Source organism: Halichoerus grypus, chromosome 14 (assembly GCF_964656455.1).
Source record: "Halichoerus grypus chromosome 14, mHalGry1.hap1.1, whole genome shotgun sequence".
Taxonomy (NCBI): domain Eukaryota; kingdom Metazoa; phylum Chordata; class Mammalia; order Carnivora; family Phocidae; genus Halichoerus; species Halichoerus grypus.
In genome coordinates, this window is record NC_135725.1 from 4,676,526 (window position 1) to 4,695,145 (window position 18,620).

General features: G+C 45.5%; 1 protein-coding gene across 2 annotated transcripts in view; it reads right to left on the reverse strand.

Moving 5' to 3' along the window:
• Nucleotides 1-18,247, reverse strand: part of SPTLC1 (serine palmitoyltransferase long chain base subunit 1) — a 53,557-nt gene extending 35,310 nt beyond the window's left edge. For both annotated transcript variants that reach the window (XM_036092658.2, XM_036092657.2), the window contains exons 1-5: nt 18,123-18,247; nt 15,959-16,066; nt 14,176-14,270; nt 2,151-2,244; nt 1,529-1,601 (exon numbers count right to left, since the gene is read on the reverse strand). In XM_036092658.2, coding sequence (XP_035948551.1) covers nt 1,529-1,601; nt 2,151-2,244; nt 14,176-14,270; nt 15,959-16,066; nt 18,123-18,179 — 427 coding nt within the window. In that variant the 5' untranslated portion in view covers nt 18,180-18,247. The remainder of the gene's footprint in view (nt 1-1,528; nt 1,602-2,150; nt 2,245-14,175; nt 14,271-15,958; nt 16,067-18,122) is intronic.
• Nucleotides 18,248-18,620: the final 373 nt, after the last annotated feature.

Here is an 18,620-nt window from a genome sequence, read left to right on the forward strand (position 1 = left end):
TAAAAAAATGTCTTTCCTAGCTTTCTAATACTATGTATCTAGGATATAATTCCTTACTAATAAAAACTAAGCAAACAACCCATGTTTGCACTAGACTGAGGCAAAGAGGAAGACTGATTGGTGCTCTGTAAGTCTTTGATCCTGCCATTAAGACTGGCAGTCAGGATACTTGGCTTCTAGTTATAAGGCTGAAATTAATGAGCTGTGTGACCGTGAGGAAGTCACATAATCTCTCTGAACTTTCTATGCTGCCTCTGAAGGGCTGGGATGCTGGAACACAAGATATTTCAGATCCTTTCCAGCTTAAAAGGCTTGGACACCTACTCTGTTGTCGGTTTCCAATACAAATAATTTAACTACTAAGCTAGCTAAGGAATAAAGAAAGGTGCTCCCTTAAATAAAAACACCTTAACTGTTTAAGCGAAACACACACACACAAAGGCCTAGAAATGGAAACTCGAACAGAAGACAGAAGAGACTTCCCTGGACTCTATTTTCCCCACATGCTGACATGTGTAAGCCAGAAAGTTATTTCCAGGAATACATTCATTTGAACAATTATTTAACAACATTTTCTCTGAGGACTCTTTGTTAGGGACTTTGTAGTGTTTGAAACCACACTCATCCTAATATGTAGTTGGAAATCAATGACCCTTCCTCTTCATTCCAGAAAGAAAAGAGCTACATTATGAATCCTTCGCCCACCCCCTACCCCCATCTGTTCTGGTCTTCCTTCCTGCGGGAGGTGGCTGCCCAGCTGAAGCCATCTCCCAGTCTACTCAGTGAGGCTTGACCCAGGTTCTGGGCTCCCCAAGAGAATGTGGGCAGTGATGTGCAACGCCCCCTGCCTGCCTCAAGGGGTACTACGGCCATGCACGCCTGCTCCCCCCAACACTTGCCACCTGGCTGCACCCTCGCGGACAAGGACAGTGCCCTCAGCACTAGAGGAAGGGGACGGGGAGGAACCAGGTTCCTGCAGAACTATGAAGAGTGGAGCCACCTGCAACGGGACCCTTCCCCTTCCAACACTCATGCGCGACAGAAACAAACCAGGTCTCCTCGTACTACTCTCCTTGGGGAGCCTACCAACAGCAGCTCAGGCTCCGCCCTACTGACATGGTGCCCCCGAGGCAGCAAGGCCTTTCCTCCATGAGCGACATCCAGTCCCGGACTGCTGCACCTCACACAAAAAGCACTCACCCACTCCACATCACAATTAATCAAGGTTATCTTTTCCAAGGAGTTTTGAAATCAAATTGAATCAATCCTTAAAAGCAGTTAAGTAGGGGCGCCTGGGTGGTTCAGTCGTTAAGCATCTGCCTTCAGCTCAGGTCATGATCCTGGTGTCCTGGGATCGAGCTCCGCATCGGGCTCCCTGCTCCGCAGGAAGCCTGCTTCTCCCTCTGCCACTCCCCCTTCTTGTGTTCCCTCTCTCGCTGTCTCTCTCTCTCTGTGTCAAATAAATAAATAAACTCTTTAAAAAAAAAAAAAGCAGTTAAGCAGTTTGAAAAAGACAGCAGAAACATACCAAACGTGCCATAAAATCCTCTAGGTCCACAAGTCCCCACGCCATACTTCTTTAGAGATGCCAAAGCTGCTGCCTTTGTGGAAAAAAATTCAGGTCTTTAATAATTTATCTTTCAGGGTTCAAAACTGACATTTCCTATTCTTTAACACCCCCCCCCCCAACTACTTTCCTTCCTCAGAACCGTGGCAATTCTAACAGGATATAAAAAGCAGACACATGTAAAGATTTAGGGACAGAACTTCAAACATGGAAAAGTTGTATTAGTTAGTTATCCAAACGTGGTTAACTCAAGGCCTTTATGATTTTTGGTATTTCCGGGCATAAGTCTTTCCTCAGAACGGTTCACTGGCTCACAACCTCCCAGGAGACAGAGCAATTTCCTAGGCACACCTCCGACTATTACCTGGGGCTGGCTCACACGGGTCTCTGGATGTCACCGCTGCTAAGACACACCAGACATCCTGATTGCCCACCCTTTGTCGAAACCCTGCTCACAGCTCTGCCAAGAAAGAGTAATGGCAAATGGCCAGCAGACAGAGCCCTTTCCGATGTTCTGCATTTGTCTTTTATCTCGTGCCCAGTTTCATAAGTAATCGTGCTGTCTTCGGTAGGTGTTACTTACCTTGACCCGAGGGTTATCCAACAATCCCAGAAAATTAAATGAGGCAAAGTTGACACATTTTTTTCCATTCACCACAATGTTGTGGCTGGGAGGGCTGGGGAAAGAGAGGAGAGTGGTATATTTGAGCGACACAGAAGTGATGTCACTCTACCCTAGTTGCACACCAGTCACTAGCTCTCTATTCTAACTAACTGACTGATTATCTTAAAGATTTATTTATTTCTAGAGAGAGAGTGTGAGTGCACACACGGGAACAGGGGGAGGGGCAGAGGGAGAGAGAGAATCTCAAGCAGACTTGGAACTGAGCGCGGAGCCCGCCATGGGGCTCGATCTCATGACCCTGAAGCCATGACCTGAGCCTTAATCAAAAGAGTCAGCCGCTTAACCGACAGAGTCACCCAGGGGCCCCTCTTATTTTTAAAATGTAAAATTAGAAAGTGGTATATTACAAATCAGTCACTAATTCTATTCTTATTAGGCTAACTTGCAGTACTCAAAAAAAAAAAAAGTGAGCTAAAATTCCAACACAGATAAATGGCAAATCTTTTATTTGGTTTTAAAACTCATTAAGAAAGAAGTAGCTGCAGTAGTTAAAGAGTCTGCCTTCGGCTCAGGTCATGATCCCAGGGTCCTGGGATCGAGCCCTGCAACGGGCTCCCTGCTCCACAGGAAGCCTGCTTCTCCCTCTCCCACTTCCCCTGCTTGTGTTCCCTCTCTCGCTGTGTCTCTGTCAAATAAATAAATAAAAAAATAAAATTAAAAAAAAGAAAGTAGCAGCTAAATGAAGTGAAATACCTTGGGGGAAAAAATCTGGAATAAGACAAACAGGAAGGAAATATAAAAACATCAAGATCAAAAGCAAGAATGGGCAGAACAAGTTATGGCTTTACAGTTAAGTAGTTTACAAATACATGTTAACTATAGAAAGACACCACAGCAGTCAGTGGGATGTTTCCCAGGTCTAGTTAGTGCTGGAATACTACGTTAAGAGGGATCCCTCCCCCTATCCCCGGGGAGAAACAAAGAAACAAGGTGGCCAGCAGCACGGGAGCCCAGGTCTCAGCTGGGCTGGGAGGAGACGGGCTCTTTAGATGACCAAGTGCTCTGCTGACAATACTCCCAGAGGCCAGACTGCAAAACCACGGGGCCAAACCGCAGGTCACGAGCTAGTGGGGCCAACTGGTCACGACCAGCCTCTTCTAGCTGAAGGAAGCCGTGAGAGAGTGGCTCAGAGACCAGCAGAGCGCCCGGCACAGGGCACAGGGCAAGGGCTGTGGCACGAAGCTGCTTCCCGCGTCCCCCGTGCTGCTGTGCCCACGGGCTGCTTGGGAAGATGCACTGCGGCCAGAGAAGGCTGGGCAACCCTGCTCTCGGGACCGGCTCACAGAACTGGTTTTCGAGCAGAGAAACAGAAGATGCTGGGAAACCCAGGAAGGAAGAGAATGACCACCAGAAGCAGGTGGACCTGTATAGAAGGCAGGGGGACTGCCGGAAAAAAACATGGGCTGCAGTGAGGCAGGCAGACCCCACCCGCACTATGGCTCCTCCTGGCTTCAGGAGCTCGGGGAACCTCCCTGGCTCTGTGAGTCTCTGCTTCTTCATCTACGCAGTCAGGACAGAACCCATCTCTCAGGGTGAATTGCTATAAAAGTGCGTGGTCCATAAGAGGTGCTCTCTAAATATTCCTTCCTTCTTCCCTATGGCCTCAAGGGCTTCTTCTCCCCCCAAACACCTGCTCTGATTCTGAATCCACCATGTCAGTTTCCTACCTCTCGGGCCTTCATAAGTGTCCCGATCCTCCTGGTATGGAGGTGCTGGTGCTCACAAAAGATGAAAAAACAAAGCCCTTGGAGACAAGTCTGTACTAAGGTTACTGCTGGAAAAGTCAAGGCCATTCTACAAAAACTAATAGGCAGAGAAATCAAACCATCAAGAAAAAATACGCCCAAAGCCCCTGACCACAGCTGATAAGCTGTCAAGAGGCATCATGACGTAGGAGTACAGGGATCTTGCTTCTGTCGGCACATGGAGCAGGGAAGGAAGGCAGTTCCTAGCAGAAACGGAAGGTTCACACGTGAGCTCTGCGCAGGCCTGCAGGTATGTCACACCCAGCACTTACACACACGGGAGGCCGGAGCACAGGACCCTTCAGAGTCTCTCGCAGAAGCAAAGAAAGCCAACCTACAAAGACAACTCCATAATCAAGGCATCAGAGGACTAGAAGGACGGAAAATAAAACCCTTTCCAATCAAAAGCCACCACCTCACTATTAGTGAGAGTCAGTAATTATAAAGTGAACTTAAAAATAAGGAGGACAGTGTTTTTAACAGGAGACTAGGATTACAGAACCGCATTAACAATGGTTTGGGTACCGTGTGAGAACAGGCACTTAGAGCAATGAAAGACTCTAGAACTCAAGAGAACCGTGTGTATACAAATGCCTGGAAAATGATAGCAGGTGCCCCACAAACTACCAAATCACACACATTTCTTTTTCTATGGAAAAAAATAAAGTTGGATAAATATGTACAAAGGTGAATTCTAGATATATTAAAAACCTAGAAGATATTTTGAAAGAGATAACAAAAGAAAATGTGGAAAAATGTCCTTGTGACACCGTGGAGTATAGAAATGATTTCTAAACAAGTCCCTCCACACACAAAGAGCGAGACCAAAATGGATGAATAGGAGTCAAAATTAAGAATTTTGGTTGGGGCGCCCGGTGGCTCAGTTGATTAAGCATCCGACTCCTGATCTCAGCTCAGGTCTTGATCTCAGAGTTGTGAGTTCAAGCCCTGTGTTGGGCTCCACACTGGGTGTGGAGCCTACTTAAAAAAAAAAAAGAAGAGAATTTTGGTTCAGTGATGACACCACAGACAAAGCTAACAGATGGGTGATATTTACTGTACTTCACTGAATCTAAGATGCCATCACTGTTTTTTAGCTACAACTAAGGAAGGAAAACAGTGCCAATGAAAACATAATGATGTTTTCTTGTGATCTTACAATTTTTGAGTTTACACTTATATGAAGTTCTATTAGGTATGCTTAGACACAGATTTCTGTCACACTATGTCTGCACGTCTAAAAGGGAAAACATAACATAAATCAGTCAACACATCCCTAACCTCTTGACCCAAGTCTCGACTGTTTTCTCCCTGCTGCTAAGTCACGGATTTCACAGGTGCTCCTACAATATTCTCCTCCCTGCTGTCAGGAGTACCCCATGTCGTGTAGGAGGATGCTCCCCCATCACCTCTGAGGTTACCTGACAGGTTAGTGTCCCCCATGCCTCAAGTTTTGATGCTGGAATTTTCCCACTGGACTAAAATCATCTTTCCCCCGATCGACTCACATTTCTAAAAGTAAGCTATAATTATCCATTGGCAGCAGCAGTTTGACAAAGGCTGTTCAAAGCCTCAGTCACTGCAGCCTCTGTTCACTGGCTCGGAGGAGTGTGGCCCTCTCTCCTGCCACCCACCGATCTACCTGACAGCAGTGTTCATAACTCTACTGACGTGCTGGCAGTAAGCACAGCAATGACCAACTCATGGAGAAACGGGCAAGGACCCCCCCGCCGACAATGGCTCTCAGCAACCCTAAGGCTCATCCCCATTTCAGAGATCTTAAAATAGGAAAAACAAGAACGTGTGTCTTAAAATTAACGTACAGAGTATTGTATTGAAAACAGACCCAGATGAAAGTCTACATGGTACGTGGGATTCTTGCTAATCAAAAAACACGCTAAGAATCCAGTAAAAAAAAGAGGTAAAAGACGTGAAGAAGCATTCACAGAGGGGAAAACCCCAGCAGCTAGTAAGAAGATGAAATGATACTCAAAGGCTCAGATAATCAGAAAAATACAAAATAAAACAATGTTGCCAAGCAGGGCTATGGGGAAACTGGTCCCCATATCCTAACTCAGGGGAACGGAGATGCGTGGATCACCATGTAGAGAAGCCCCACAGGGAAATCAGACAGGCGTGTGTCAGAACCCCAGGCCTGGCTCCAGAGAGCTCATGCAGCTGTACAAGGGGCCAGCAATCACCAGATTTTGTATTGCAGTGGGGAGGGGGACAGCTTAGGTATCCATCATGAGGAAAGCAGCTAAGTACACAATGGAATCCTACATAGCAGTCAGAAGGAATGAACAAGAAGTACATCCAGTCCTCCCACTTCTTCTGTTTGCCCCGCTTTGAGATTTCTTCATTATCACTTAACACCAGCTAACATTCTACTTACTTCACTCTTGGCTTGTCTTGTCGCAGAAGAACTAAGACTTTGATTTACTGTATGTGCTCAGCACATTCCTAGATCACAATGGGCATGCAAACATATGTTCAAAAAAATGAGTGTGAATTAAAAAATCACAATGAAGTCTGGAGCACAAAATTAAAAAAATACATTCATAAACCATTAAGATGTGGTTTCAAAGGTATTGTGACAATTAACACTGGGAAACCTCACTGAAGCAGACTCGGGGTGCTGGAGGGGAGGCTGCAGGGGAGGCTAATAGGGGGAGCAGCTTGGCTCAATGTCAGGCACAAGGAAGAACTGGGGATTACAGGCCCCTCACAGGGAAGGAATCTTCAATTACAGGCCCCAACTGGGAGAGATGGACACTGCATCTCCTACAAGAGATCCACCACCCCTGCGACTCAGCCTGTAACAAACCCTCACTGCCCTGAAATCTTGCTTTTCTCCAATAAACTTTCATTAAAACAACCCCTCTCAACAGCCTCTTCCTTCTCCAGAAAATAACATTCTTCTCCCTTGTTTGTTGGACTTGCCTATGGTTTAGCCATAACTTGCTGGTCCCAAATTGCAATTTTTATTCCCAAATAAACCCATTTTTGTTGGTTAAAACAACTATTTTTAAGGTTAACAATACATGAATAAAAATAATAAAACATATCATCTTAATAATTTAGAAATATATGACATCAAATGATGAATGAAAGCTTGGTGGAAGTATTTCAGTGGGGGGGCTGAGTGGGGGGTGGGGGGAGGATGAAAGGAGGCAACGGATAAAGCACCCAAGAGCAGAGTGCTGTGCCGTGTGGGCACCAACCGGAGCAGGACGGAGGACAGGGTCAGCATCTGTGTCCATAAGAAAGGCCCCACGTGGAGAAACCAAGACGGAGCCTCAGCTGAGTCAGAAGACAAGCCTCTGGCAAAGCTGAGTGAGCGAGGGGACGCAAACGCACACTGCCCGCGGGGGAAACGCGACCCCGCAGATGTGCCGTCATACACGTGTGTACCTAAAGGGGGTATGTTTTACACCTGCAGACCAACAGAGTCCTAGAATCTGCTTCAGGCCAATACATTCAAAAACAGTAAGAAGAAATGAACAATTACTAAACGACAGTACCTAAACTTACTCAAGAAGGACACCCGAACAGCTTGAAGAACTCACTGAAGACATGAAGTTCAGGACGAAAAATCGAGGCTCGAAAGAACCGACAACACAACAAATGCAGACTTGTTAGAAGGCGGAGGAGGGTCAGTAAAGTGTCCTCCAGACCGAGAAAGCACTTCAACACTGAAAACCGAAGCCAGCCACTCCATCGTGTTGACGGAGCTTTGTTCGGGGTAACTTACCGACGGGGTGATGAAGCAGCAGGGCAGTGCGCAGCCTCCTCGGCCCCCATCCTCGGCCCCCACCCTCAGCCCCCACCCCGGGCCCCCACTCTCGGCCCAGTCCAGGTGAGCCTAACCCCTGGCTTTTACGGAGCACAGGGTATGGGGGTGAGGTCACAGGGTAGTTATCTAAAGTGGGGCCTTCTGCACGCCAGTCATCTTGACCAGTTACCTAAAGTGCCTTCTTTAGGGAAGATCAGAACAAGCCCTCCCTCCTTCTGGTCAGGGCACACATTAACCTCCACGGGGCTGGATCACGGAGCCATGAGGGAGGTCACTGCACAGGCAGGACGAAGATGGAGGGCCAGAGGCAGAGTCAGTGTTGCCAGCATGCCTATGATATGGTGGCTAAGAAAAGGGTAAGACCAATTATATCTGATACCCGAACTGGACCAGGCACAGTAAGGGAAAAGAAACAAAACTCACGCTTCAACATACAGGTTAAGAATCCCAAACATTAGCAAAACAAACCAGCAATGTATAAAAACTAACCAAACAGGGGCGCCTGGATGGCTCAGTCGTTAAGCGTCTGCCTTCGGCTCAGGTCATGATCCCAGGGTCCTGGGATCGAGCCCCACATTGGGCTCCCTGCTCGCCGGGAAGCCTGCTTCTCCCTCTCCCACTCCCTCTGCTTGTGTTCCTGCTCTCACTCTCTCTGTCAAATAAATAAAATCTTTAAAAAAAAACCAAACAACTAACCAAACAGCCTTATTCCAAGAATGTAAGAACTATTTATTAATAGGAAAACCTACCAGTGGCTTCTGGTAAACAAAACAGAATGAAGGAAAAACCCATCAACCTCTGGTCCCTTCTAATGGGACATAAAATGCCTCCAAGGTGTAAATATCTGATGCTCCTAAGACCAGGATGCAAGGAGAGATGACAGTTAACAAATGGACAAGTTGTATTTGAGAAGTCAGAGACCAGAGAGAAAGGTGCACGTGAGCCGGCAGTGGGCAGCTCAGCCCCAACTCCTGGAAAACGACCCCACGCTAGGGGAACGGCTCCCTCTGAGCTTGGGGACAGCCTGGAACCCTTCTTGTAAGCAGCAGCCATTCACTCAGATCCCCTTCCTGCTCTGCAGAAAGACAGGAGACTTACTCTCTGGAAAAGCCTGAATATAAACTCAAAGTCCTAAGGACAGCTGAGGGATGGGGCCATGCTGAAAACAGGAATCAAATATAAATCTACCTAATGAAAAATGGGACACTGAGCCCTGCTCCTGGAAGGAGTAAATCTTCGTAATCTTGGATTAGGGAAGGATTTTAAGATCTAATACAAAAGCACAAGCAACAAAAGAACAAAACAGATAAACTGGACTTCATTAAAATTAGAAACATTTGTGCTTCGAAGTACACTGTCAGAGAAGTGACAAACCCACAAAATGGGGGAAAATATTTGCATGTCATATATCTGATAAGGGACTGGTATCCAAAATATACAAAGAACTCTTATAACTCAATGATAAAAAGGCAAATAACCCAATTAAAAAATGGGCAAATGATTTAAGTAGGTTAATCTCCAGAAAAGACATATAAATGGCCAATTAATACATGAAAAGATGCTCAACATCATTAATCATAGGGAAATGCAAATCCCAACCACAGGGGGATTATCACTTCTCATCTAGCAGGATGGCTACAATGAAAGACAGTAAGTGTTGGCCAAGACAGGGAGAAATTATAACTCATGCATTGCTGGTGGGAATGGAAAATGATTCACCCACTTTGTAAAACAGACTGGTGGTTCCTCCAAGTAAGTTTCCACAAACCTCAACAATTCCATTCTCAGGTGTATACTCACGAGAAATAAAAACATATGTCCACAGAAAAAATGTGTACACAGAGGCACCTGGGTGGCTTAGTCAGTTAAGCATCTGCCTGTGGCTCAGGTTTTGATCCCAGGGTCCTGGGATGGAGCCCAGCGTCGGGCTCCCTGCTCAGTGTGGAGTCTGCTTCTGCCCCTACCCCTGCTTGTATACGCGCTCTCTCTCTCAAATAAATAAAATCTTAAAAAAAAAGGGTAAAATTTAAAAAAATGTGTACACAAATACCCATGGGAGTTTATGTACATACATAATTTTTCTCCTTTCATATACTCCCAAGTGAAAACAACCCTCAACGTCCATCAACTGATGAATGTACAAATAAAATGTGATATATTCAGAGTGAAATATTTTATTATTCAGCCACAAAACTGACACATGCTACTATGACACGGACAAACCTTGGAGATATGATGCTAAGTGAAAGAAATCAGACACAAAAGGCCACCTACTGCAGGATTCCTTTTATATAAAAGTCCAGAACAGCCAATGCATGGAAAGCAGATTAGCAGGTGTCAGGGGAAAGTAGCTGGGGAAAGGGGGAGGCAGGGAGTGAATGGGGGTGAGTGTGGGATTTCTTTTCGGGGTGATAAAAATATTCTGAAATTAGATGGTGGCAACGGTTGCACCACTCTATGAATATAGTGAAACCCACTCAACCATGGTGAATTAAAAGAGCGAATTTCGGGGCGCCTGTGTGGCTCAGTCTGTTAAGCATCTGCGTTCGGCTCGGGTCATGATCCCAGGGTCCTGGGATCGAGCCCCACGTCGGGCTCCCTGCTCAGCGGGGAGCCTGCTTCTCCCTCTCCCACTCCCCCTGCTTGTGCTCTCTCTCTGTCATATAAATAAATAAAAATCTTAAAAAAAAAAAAAAAAGCGAATTTCATGGTCTGTGGATTATATGTCAATAAGGCTGTTATTGAAAGAAAAAAATCTATCCAAGGTAAGTAAATTCAGTTACTCATGTTAACTCGGTACTGAATGAACAGCACTTTTGCATTTACTGAAAAGTAAATTTATCAACAACAGCAAAACAGGCTTCAAGATTTTTTGGTAGTTTTTGCAGACTGTTTACAAAATGCTGTTAATTACTATGAAAATATTCTATATAGTGAAAACAATATAGATGCTAAGGATCACCAGACACTGAGGTGTCTAACAGATCAATAAGAACCGATAAGACAATCACTCTAGTGTAAAAAAGTAAAATAAAAAACAATTTTAAGATGTGTAAGGTTTCAGGGCGCCCAGGTGGCTCAGTAAGTGAAGCATCTGCCTTCGGCTCAGGTCATGATCCCAGGGTCCTGGGATCGAGTCCCACATTGGGCTCCCTGCTCGGTGGGGAGTCTGCTTCTCCCGCTCCCCCTGCTTGTGCTCTCTCTCTCTAATAAATGAATAAAATCTTAAAAAAAAAAAAAAAATAGATGTGTAAGTTTTAAAAAAAATGTACCCTTCATAGCCCTTCCTCAGGAGGCTATGTGGACTCTAATGTGAGGGAGGAAGCCGGGAAAGAGGTGGCCAAGGCAGGAGAGGGACAAAGGGAATTCCTGAGCCTAGGGTGATGGGAGGGCCCGGGCCGCCCGGGGAGGCAGCTCGAGGAAGCAAGCACCAGTCAGGCCAAGGCAGGACAAAGGTTTCAGGAAGACAGGAAATGAACCCCACAGATAACGTACATGGGAACATTCTGAATGGAGACTGACGCTCCTGGAGGCAGATGACAGGATGAATTAGGTTGACTTGGAGAGCCAAGCAAGCAAGCAAGCAGGAAACAAGGAAAACAAAAGCATACAAGGGAGAAAATGTAATTACAATTGTCTACATACTGAAAAAAAAAGGTGATGCTAAGCTTAACTCATGAATGATACTAATGTGGTCACAAAAGTGTCAACACTAAATAATCCAGGGCCACCTGGTGTAGTAACAAATCTGTGCTGGGGAGAAGGGAGGAACAGGGGCCTGCGTGTGGCTTGCAGGGGATGTCCTGTCAAGGGGGCCCAGGGAGCCCCACCACAGCCGGGGGCCACAGCAGGCTGCTGCCTTTCCCGGGTCAGGGGCCGCCTTTCTCGACCACATGAAGGCAGTGGAGGGACGACTACAGCCTGGGAGTGTGGGTGTGTTTTCAGAGAGCCAGTCCTTACCTCCTGCAATGAATGGGTAAAATTAAAACTGGAAAAGAAAGGACACCACCAAGAAATAACAGCATAAGCACATTCCTTAGAAAAATACAGGTAAATCCCAGAAACAGAAAGTGATTACTTGGAGAGTGGGAATCTGGGGTGAGGAAGGGTGGCATGGTGGGCTGCAGTCTTTCTCATAAAAACTTACAACTATGCATCATTTAAAAAACCTATCAGTATAATTTAACACAGTAACTGACTAGAGCAGAGAGATCATACCATCATCTCAACAGATACAGGAAAACATGGGATAGCATTTAACATTCTGATTTAAAAAAACTAACGAAAAAGCTCCCTTAGCAAACTGAGACTTGGTACAGGTCATCTCTCAGAGGCCACCAGGACATGGAGGCTCCTGTCACCACTCCTATGCAACTGCATGGGAGGTGTCCTAGCCAGCGCAGTAACACAGGAGCAGGAGAAACGAACACGCTCTGGTTCCCAGAGACAAATCCATTAAAAGACACACAACATCCACGTCCTGGTTGTTAAGCAGGCGTTACCATGGGCGGAAACTGATGAGGGGTAAGTGGGATCTCCCTGTATTACTTCTTACAACCACATGTGAATCTACTCTTATTTCAATGTAAAAAGTAGAGGGAAAAAAAAAAGATACGCCGTCTTTATGAAGAAAAATACAGAACTTTCCTGTAAGACACGAAAGACCACAGTGATACACCAGAGGCACACAGTGATAAGATTCAGTGTCAGCGAGATTCCAGTGAGTCCAAATCAGTGCACTGCTAGTCACAAACCCAAACTCGTTTTTCGGTCAAACTTAATCAGTTAAACTGAAACTGACACTGAAGAATAGAGCTGCAAGTAGCCCAGCGATTCTGAAGGACAAGGAGGTGAAGGGCTCACTCTAGTCAAGGCTTGTTCTTAAGCTGTGCTATTTCTATGAAGTTCTGGCAGAGGGAGAGACAAATACGCCGACAGAGGAGAAATACAGCCAGAAACAGACCCGTTAGAAGGGCACGTAGTCTACAAAAAAAGGGAAATTTCTGTTCAGTAGGTATACAACGGACAATTCAATTAAGAATGCTGGGATAGCTGACCACCATACAGGAACAGGCACATTCGACCTCTCGGAGTAGGGAAGGACTTCTTAACCACAGCATTCATGAAGAGTAAGTCTGAGTTCAGAACCCGTAAAAATTTTGTATGACCACAGAAATCCATGGAGTGAAGAATGCAAGCTTCCCTCACATCAGACCAGAAATGGAAGGATACACTCAGGAGAATATGCCGCATCATATTTTTAGACAAAATACTGAATAATTTCATGGTGTCAGGGATATGTGTAAAAGTATAAATATAGGGGCGCCTGGGGGGCTCAGCCAGTTAAGTGTCTGACTCCTGATTTTGGCTCAGGTCACGATCACCAGGTCTTGGGTTCAAGCCCCGCATCAGGCTCTGTGCTGAGCGTGGAGCCTGCTTAGGATTCTGTCTCCCTCTTCCTCTGCCCCTGCCTGTTCTTGGGCACGCTCTCTCTCTCTCTCTCTCTCTCTCTCTCTCTCTCTCTCAGATAAATAAATAAATAAATAAATTTACAAAAAACCCCCAAACAAACGTATAAATGTAAGTGAAAGAAAGACAGCCACCAACTTCATGATAATGGTTGTCCTTTGTGGCAGATAAGAGTTACGTGGTAGATGGGAAGGCATTTCTTTAGCTATATCTGGAATGTTTTCTTTTTTTTTAAGGTAGATTTGAAATAAAGATAGCAAAATGTTAATGCCTATTTATTCTGGATGGTGGGTATACATGGGTCAGATAGTTCCTGTAAAATTAAAATACTTCTTCATTTAAGAAAGCATCTATGGTGAAGCAAAGACTAGCAACAGAAGAAGTAAACACAAAGACAGATCAGACCTTGGAAGCAGGGAGTGAGGCGGCACAAGGAAGGTCAAGTTTCAGAATTCGAACTGTGAAAGTCAAGTGCTGCTGTCTACAGCTAACCACTAAGCAGAAGTGTGAGCACACTATTAACATCTGGCTACGGAGGTAGCCCACTATGAATCTAAAATCAGTAACAATCAAGCTGAGAAAGAGCAGGAGTGCTGCTTTTCATTTCAAGTGTATCTCACTATTTGAAGTATTATCAGGAGCATGTATTATTCCGCAAAAAAAGATTTTTCTTTTCTTTGAACGGAAAAAAGGGACAAACTGCAATGCCCAAATTGGAGACTATAAAAAATATCCATACACCCTTAATAGAGAGTCATATATTGGGCACTAAAGCAGAGAGTTTCTGATCTTCAGAGACTTCTGAATATTTTATTTCTGTTATAAAAGAAATACTACATAAACCTCTGTATGGTTTGGCAAGTATACCTATAGGAAGCCAAATACAAGTCCTTCGAGAAGCAAACCACTTTACCCTGAAACAATGTTGTAGTTGAGAGCAGGATGGTCTTTCGAGATGGGAGGAACAAGAGGTTCTGGCTGCCACTCTTCAATCAATTCTTCCTTTTCCTACGGGAGAGAAGGAAATAGAATACAGCAGGGTGCTGGTCACCGGACAGCGACTGTTTGGTTCCCACACTTCCGTTACAAAGCAACCAGTAAATTGCTCATCTGTTTCTGCCACTGACCACGTGGCAGCCCGCGAGGCCGGGGTATGTCACCCACACTGTCCACCTGTGACCATGGGCCAGAAGTCAGAAGCAACTCAAGATCCCCTGTATTCAAGGTCCGTAAAACAGAAGGGCACTGCATCTATGCTGCCAGAAGTTAAGCTTTAAAAACACAGTTTTTTTTCTTCCACAGCTTTGAGGGTAAGATGTCTGTGATTACTAAATCTTGCTAAGTTCAGCTTTCAGAGGATTACTCTAAAGTTATGTCTAGTCATTCTTTTAAAAAATGTATATATGTGTGGACTGCCAGCTTTATAAACAAAAACTCAAAATACCAGGAATGATCAACCGCTTAAAAAGCTGAGCTAGAAACCAGCCACCTGATCATTCACAAGGAGTTCTGAAATGCCAAGGGAAAAAACAGAGACAGGACCTTTGCCCTGGATGGCCCAATCTTACTACAGTGCTATCCAGAGTGTTCCATGGCACACTAATCCCACAAGGTAGTCAGGACAAAACAGTGGGGGAGGGAAGGATCTATGGTCAAGGTGAGGGCATCATTCCATACAGAGGTTCAAATATCCACTGGCCTAGTAAAGGTTACATGACATCATACAAAAAGACATCCCCTACTCTGCTTTAGCCAGGTTTCCAAATTATATTTGCCCTAAGAACCATGTGCTTCATGTCCTTTGGGGGACACTGCCTGACCGTCTTATGATTAATATGAACGATCAGGACGGCGGCAGCCAGCCGGTGCAATGCGGGAAGTGATCGCCACACTGCTGCATTAATTCTACCCCAACTCCACACTGTACTCAGTGATGCCTTGTGAACCAAAGTTGTACAGATTTTCATAGAAAAACCTTTCTCACAGTCACTGGTTTCTCTAAGCATCCTGGCCCAGCGCTACAGAGGCTGGACAGGGAACGGATCCGAGTGACAGAAACCACGGTGCGGTCAGAACCGCTCTTCCCTCTTGCACTGGGGCACCATTCCTAGGTGCTCCCACCGGAGTGAGAAGGATAAGCTTCTTTTCCACAAGCCCCCTCATCCTTCAGGCGAACAGGACTCCATGTGGGCAGTGCCACAGGTCCCCTAGACACTTCTGCTTCCTAAGGTTTGCCTGGCTTGGGCTGGGTCCCTTACTACAGAGAACGTATCAAAATTCAGTTTGGGGTGGGGAGGTGGGAGGATTCTTTCCAACTCTGAATTTCCTTTATGAAGAACACAGGGAAAACTTTCGTTTGGGTTTCAGAAACAGTGGTGCTCTTCCTGAGCAGCTCACGTCACCCTGTACATTGACAATCGAAACCCTGTTGCTGCCCATGCTTCCCTCCTACCGTCTGTCCCTAAGACTGCTGCTTCCCTCACAAAGTGCAGCGCTCTGTGGCAGGGTGCTCCTCTGGGTATCTGCTTTACCCCTGGCTTCCCCGTATTTTGCTTCCCTGATATTTCCTTTCCCTTGATTTTTTTACATTACAGAAAATATTTTAACATATATAGGTGAGCCACCACAAATACTTTTTGGAAATATGTAGCAACTGTAATCATACACTGAATAATGACAGAGATTTAATTTCTTACCTTGACTGTAAGGTCAGATCGTTCTTGTAATTTGTAAGTTTTAGAGAACAGAAGTCTGATTATCCAGAGAATGAGAATTCCTTCCAAAATAAGATGGTAAGCAGGAGCCTAAGAATGAGTCAAAAACCAAAAAAGAAATGAAATAAACACTTCCAAAATCTGCACATAAAAAGTAATGCATTCATATATATTGCCTCCCATGACCTTTAACCTATTACTTATTAAGATTTATTTTCAAAACTCCTTTCATTTCTACTCAGTCCTTTCCCCATTTCTAACAGTCGGCAATTTCTCTTTCACATGAAAAATCTCTAATAGCACAGCTTTAAAACCTCTATAGGAAAGAAATTTAATTCTTTTTTTTTTTTTTTTTTTTAAAGATTTTATTTATTTATTTGACAGAGAGACACAGCGAGAGAGGGAACACAAGCAGGGGGAGTGGGAGAGGGAGAAGCAGGCTTCCCGCGGAGCAGGGAGCCTGATGCGGGGCTCGATCCCAGGACCCTGGGATCATGAACTGAGCCGAAGGCAGACGCTTAACGACTGAGCCACCCAGGCACCCCAAGAAATTTAATTCTTAAAATAAAATCGGACGCAGAATCCCAACATGTGAAACAATACCAACCATCAGATCCTTCAGATAATGTGTTTCTACTGGTGGGAAAGGGCAGTAACCAACATTTCACAGCTTTGCTAGCCTTCTACCACCCCAGTGTACCATGGATAAGTTAGGAGAGTTATCTGAAATTCAGTTTCCACAATTCTTAGAGTTTTGCACATCTTACTATATTTTCTGTATCCCTGATAAGCCTCTTTAAATCCTTCTTGGAACATGGCTGAGAAAAAAGACTTTAGAATGCCTAAAGGAATGGCAGGTTTTTTTTCCTACAGCAGTTCCCCAAAAGTATGCAGTGTGTTCCAAGTCAATAGGCAAAAAGGCACCTTACTGAAATTATCCATGCCAGGTCTTCTTCTCAACTGTACATTTCCAAGATAAAGGCTGGGCTGACTGTTCTGTTTTGCAGAACTAGACACACTAAGTGCATGTGGAAGGTTGCAGATAGTGACTAAACCCCAATCAGTTACACAGTGGTCTACTCCAATAGGCTGTCACTGGAAGGTCATTTAAAGAGGTATTTAGAAATGTAAATGCAAATTATTTGCAAACATTAGACAAAAAGAAAGTGAAGGTGATTCACCATAGTTTAAAAAAAAAAACTCCAGAATGTGGAGACAGGAAAACTGCAGACAAATTCATAGGTAAACTTCTAAGTCAATATACAATTATCTTTCTAACTACATACGTATGTTACATACACATACTATTATTTCTCTTTTGGGTATAAGACTCCTCAAATTCTATACACTAACTGTAACTAACAAGACTAGGAATAAGAATGGAAATTTCTCTTTAAGATCATTTTTAAATATACTGATCCCCCCTGAAAATAATTCATTTAAGAATAAGGACTCTAGCCTAAATATTCTTTTGGTTTTCTTGGGACACCTGGGTGGCTCAGTTGGTTGTGCATCTGACTTTGGCTCAGGGTCATGATCCCAGGGTCCTGGGATCCAGTCCTGCGTCTAGCTCCTTGCTCAGTGGGGAGCCTGCTTGTCCCTCTGTCTGCTGCTCCCCCTGCTTGAGCTCACTCTCTCTCTCTGACAAATAAATAAAATCTTGAAGAAAAAAATATTATTTTGGTTTTCTCAATAATTGTTTTCTAGTAGGTAAGCATCTGCCCAAGTCACTAAGCATCTCCGCTCCACAATGAAATCATGCTGAGAAAAACAAACACCAACATACAACAATTCTGTCCCCATTACCTGTTCCACAGTCCCAAGGACCTGAATTCCCTAGGACCTTCCCAGACTCAGATCTTCCACTCTATTTTCACCACCCCGTTTTACCATCAGTCCCAACTCTGGTTTTTCAAGACCAGCCTCGCTCCTGCGGCCCCTCCCACGTTTCTTTCCTGAGCCCCAAAGGAGACCCTCGGTTCCCGCTCCGCCCGTGCCTCCCCCGCGGCCCCTCCAGCCAGAGAAGCTGAGGGTCGGGACGTGACCCAGCCAACCCCGCCCAGGACTCAGGCCACAAATCCACCAGACCCGTCCCACCCCGGAAGGGCCTGGTGTGGTCGTGGGCCGCTCGAGCACTCAAGCTCACCTCGTAAAGCGCCTGTACCATCTCCACCAGTACCCACTGCTCCGCGACGGTCGCCATACTCAGCCACTGGAGCTCCCTTCCCGAAAGCAGGTCGCAGGTACGTCAAACAGCGCGCGGCGCAGCCCAGTGACGTCGTAGCGCCTGGGGCGGGGCTGGCGAGCGCTGGTCACCGCCTCCTGGCGCTTGCGCGCTGGAGGAAGGCGGGAGGCCGGGGCCTCAGAGACCTGGCGGCCGCGAGGGGTGGGAACAAGTGTTCCTCTGCAGCCGTGCTGTGCCAGGACCCGTGCCAGGCTCTCGGGAGGGAGGGGTTAATAATAAATGGCCCCTGCCTTGGGCCGGTAGTGTTCTGTAATCACAGACGTGCTCTTTACTACTAAATGACAGAAGTAACCCCGGAATGTATTATCCTAAAAAATACAGAAGTAGAAATAAAAGTAGCCTCTTCTATAGCACGTGCGATGTGTTCTGCATAGACCAACGCTTGGCGGGAATTAAGTC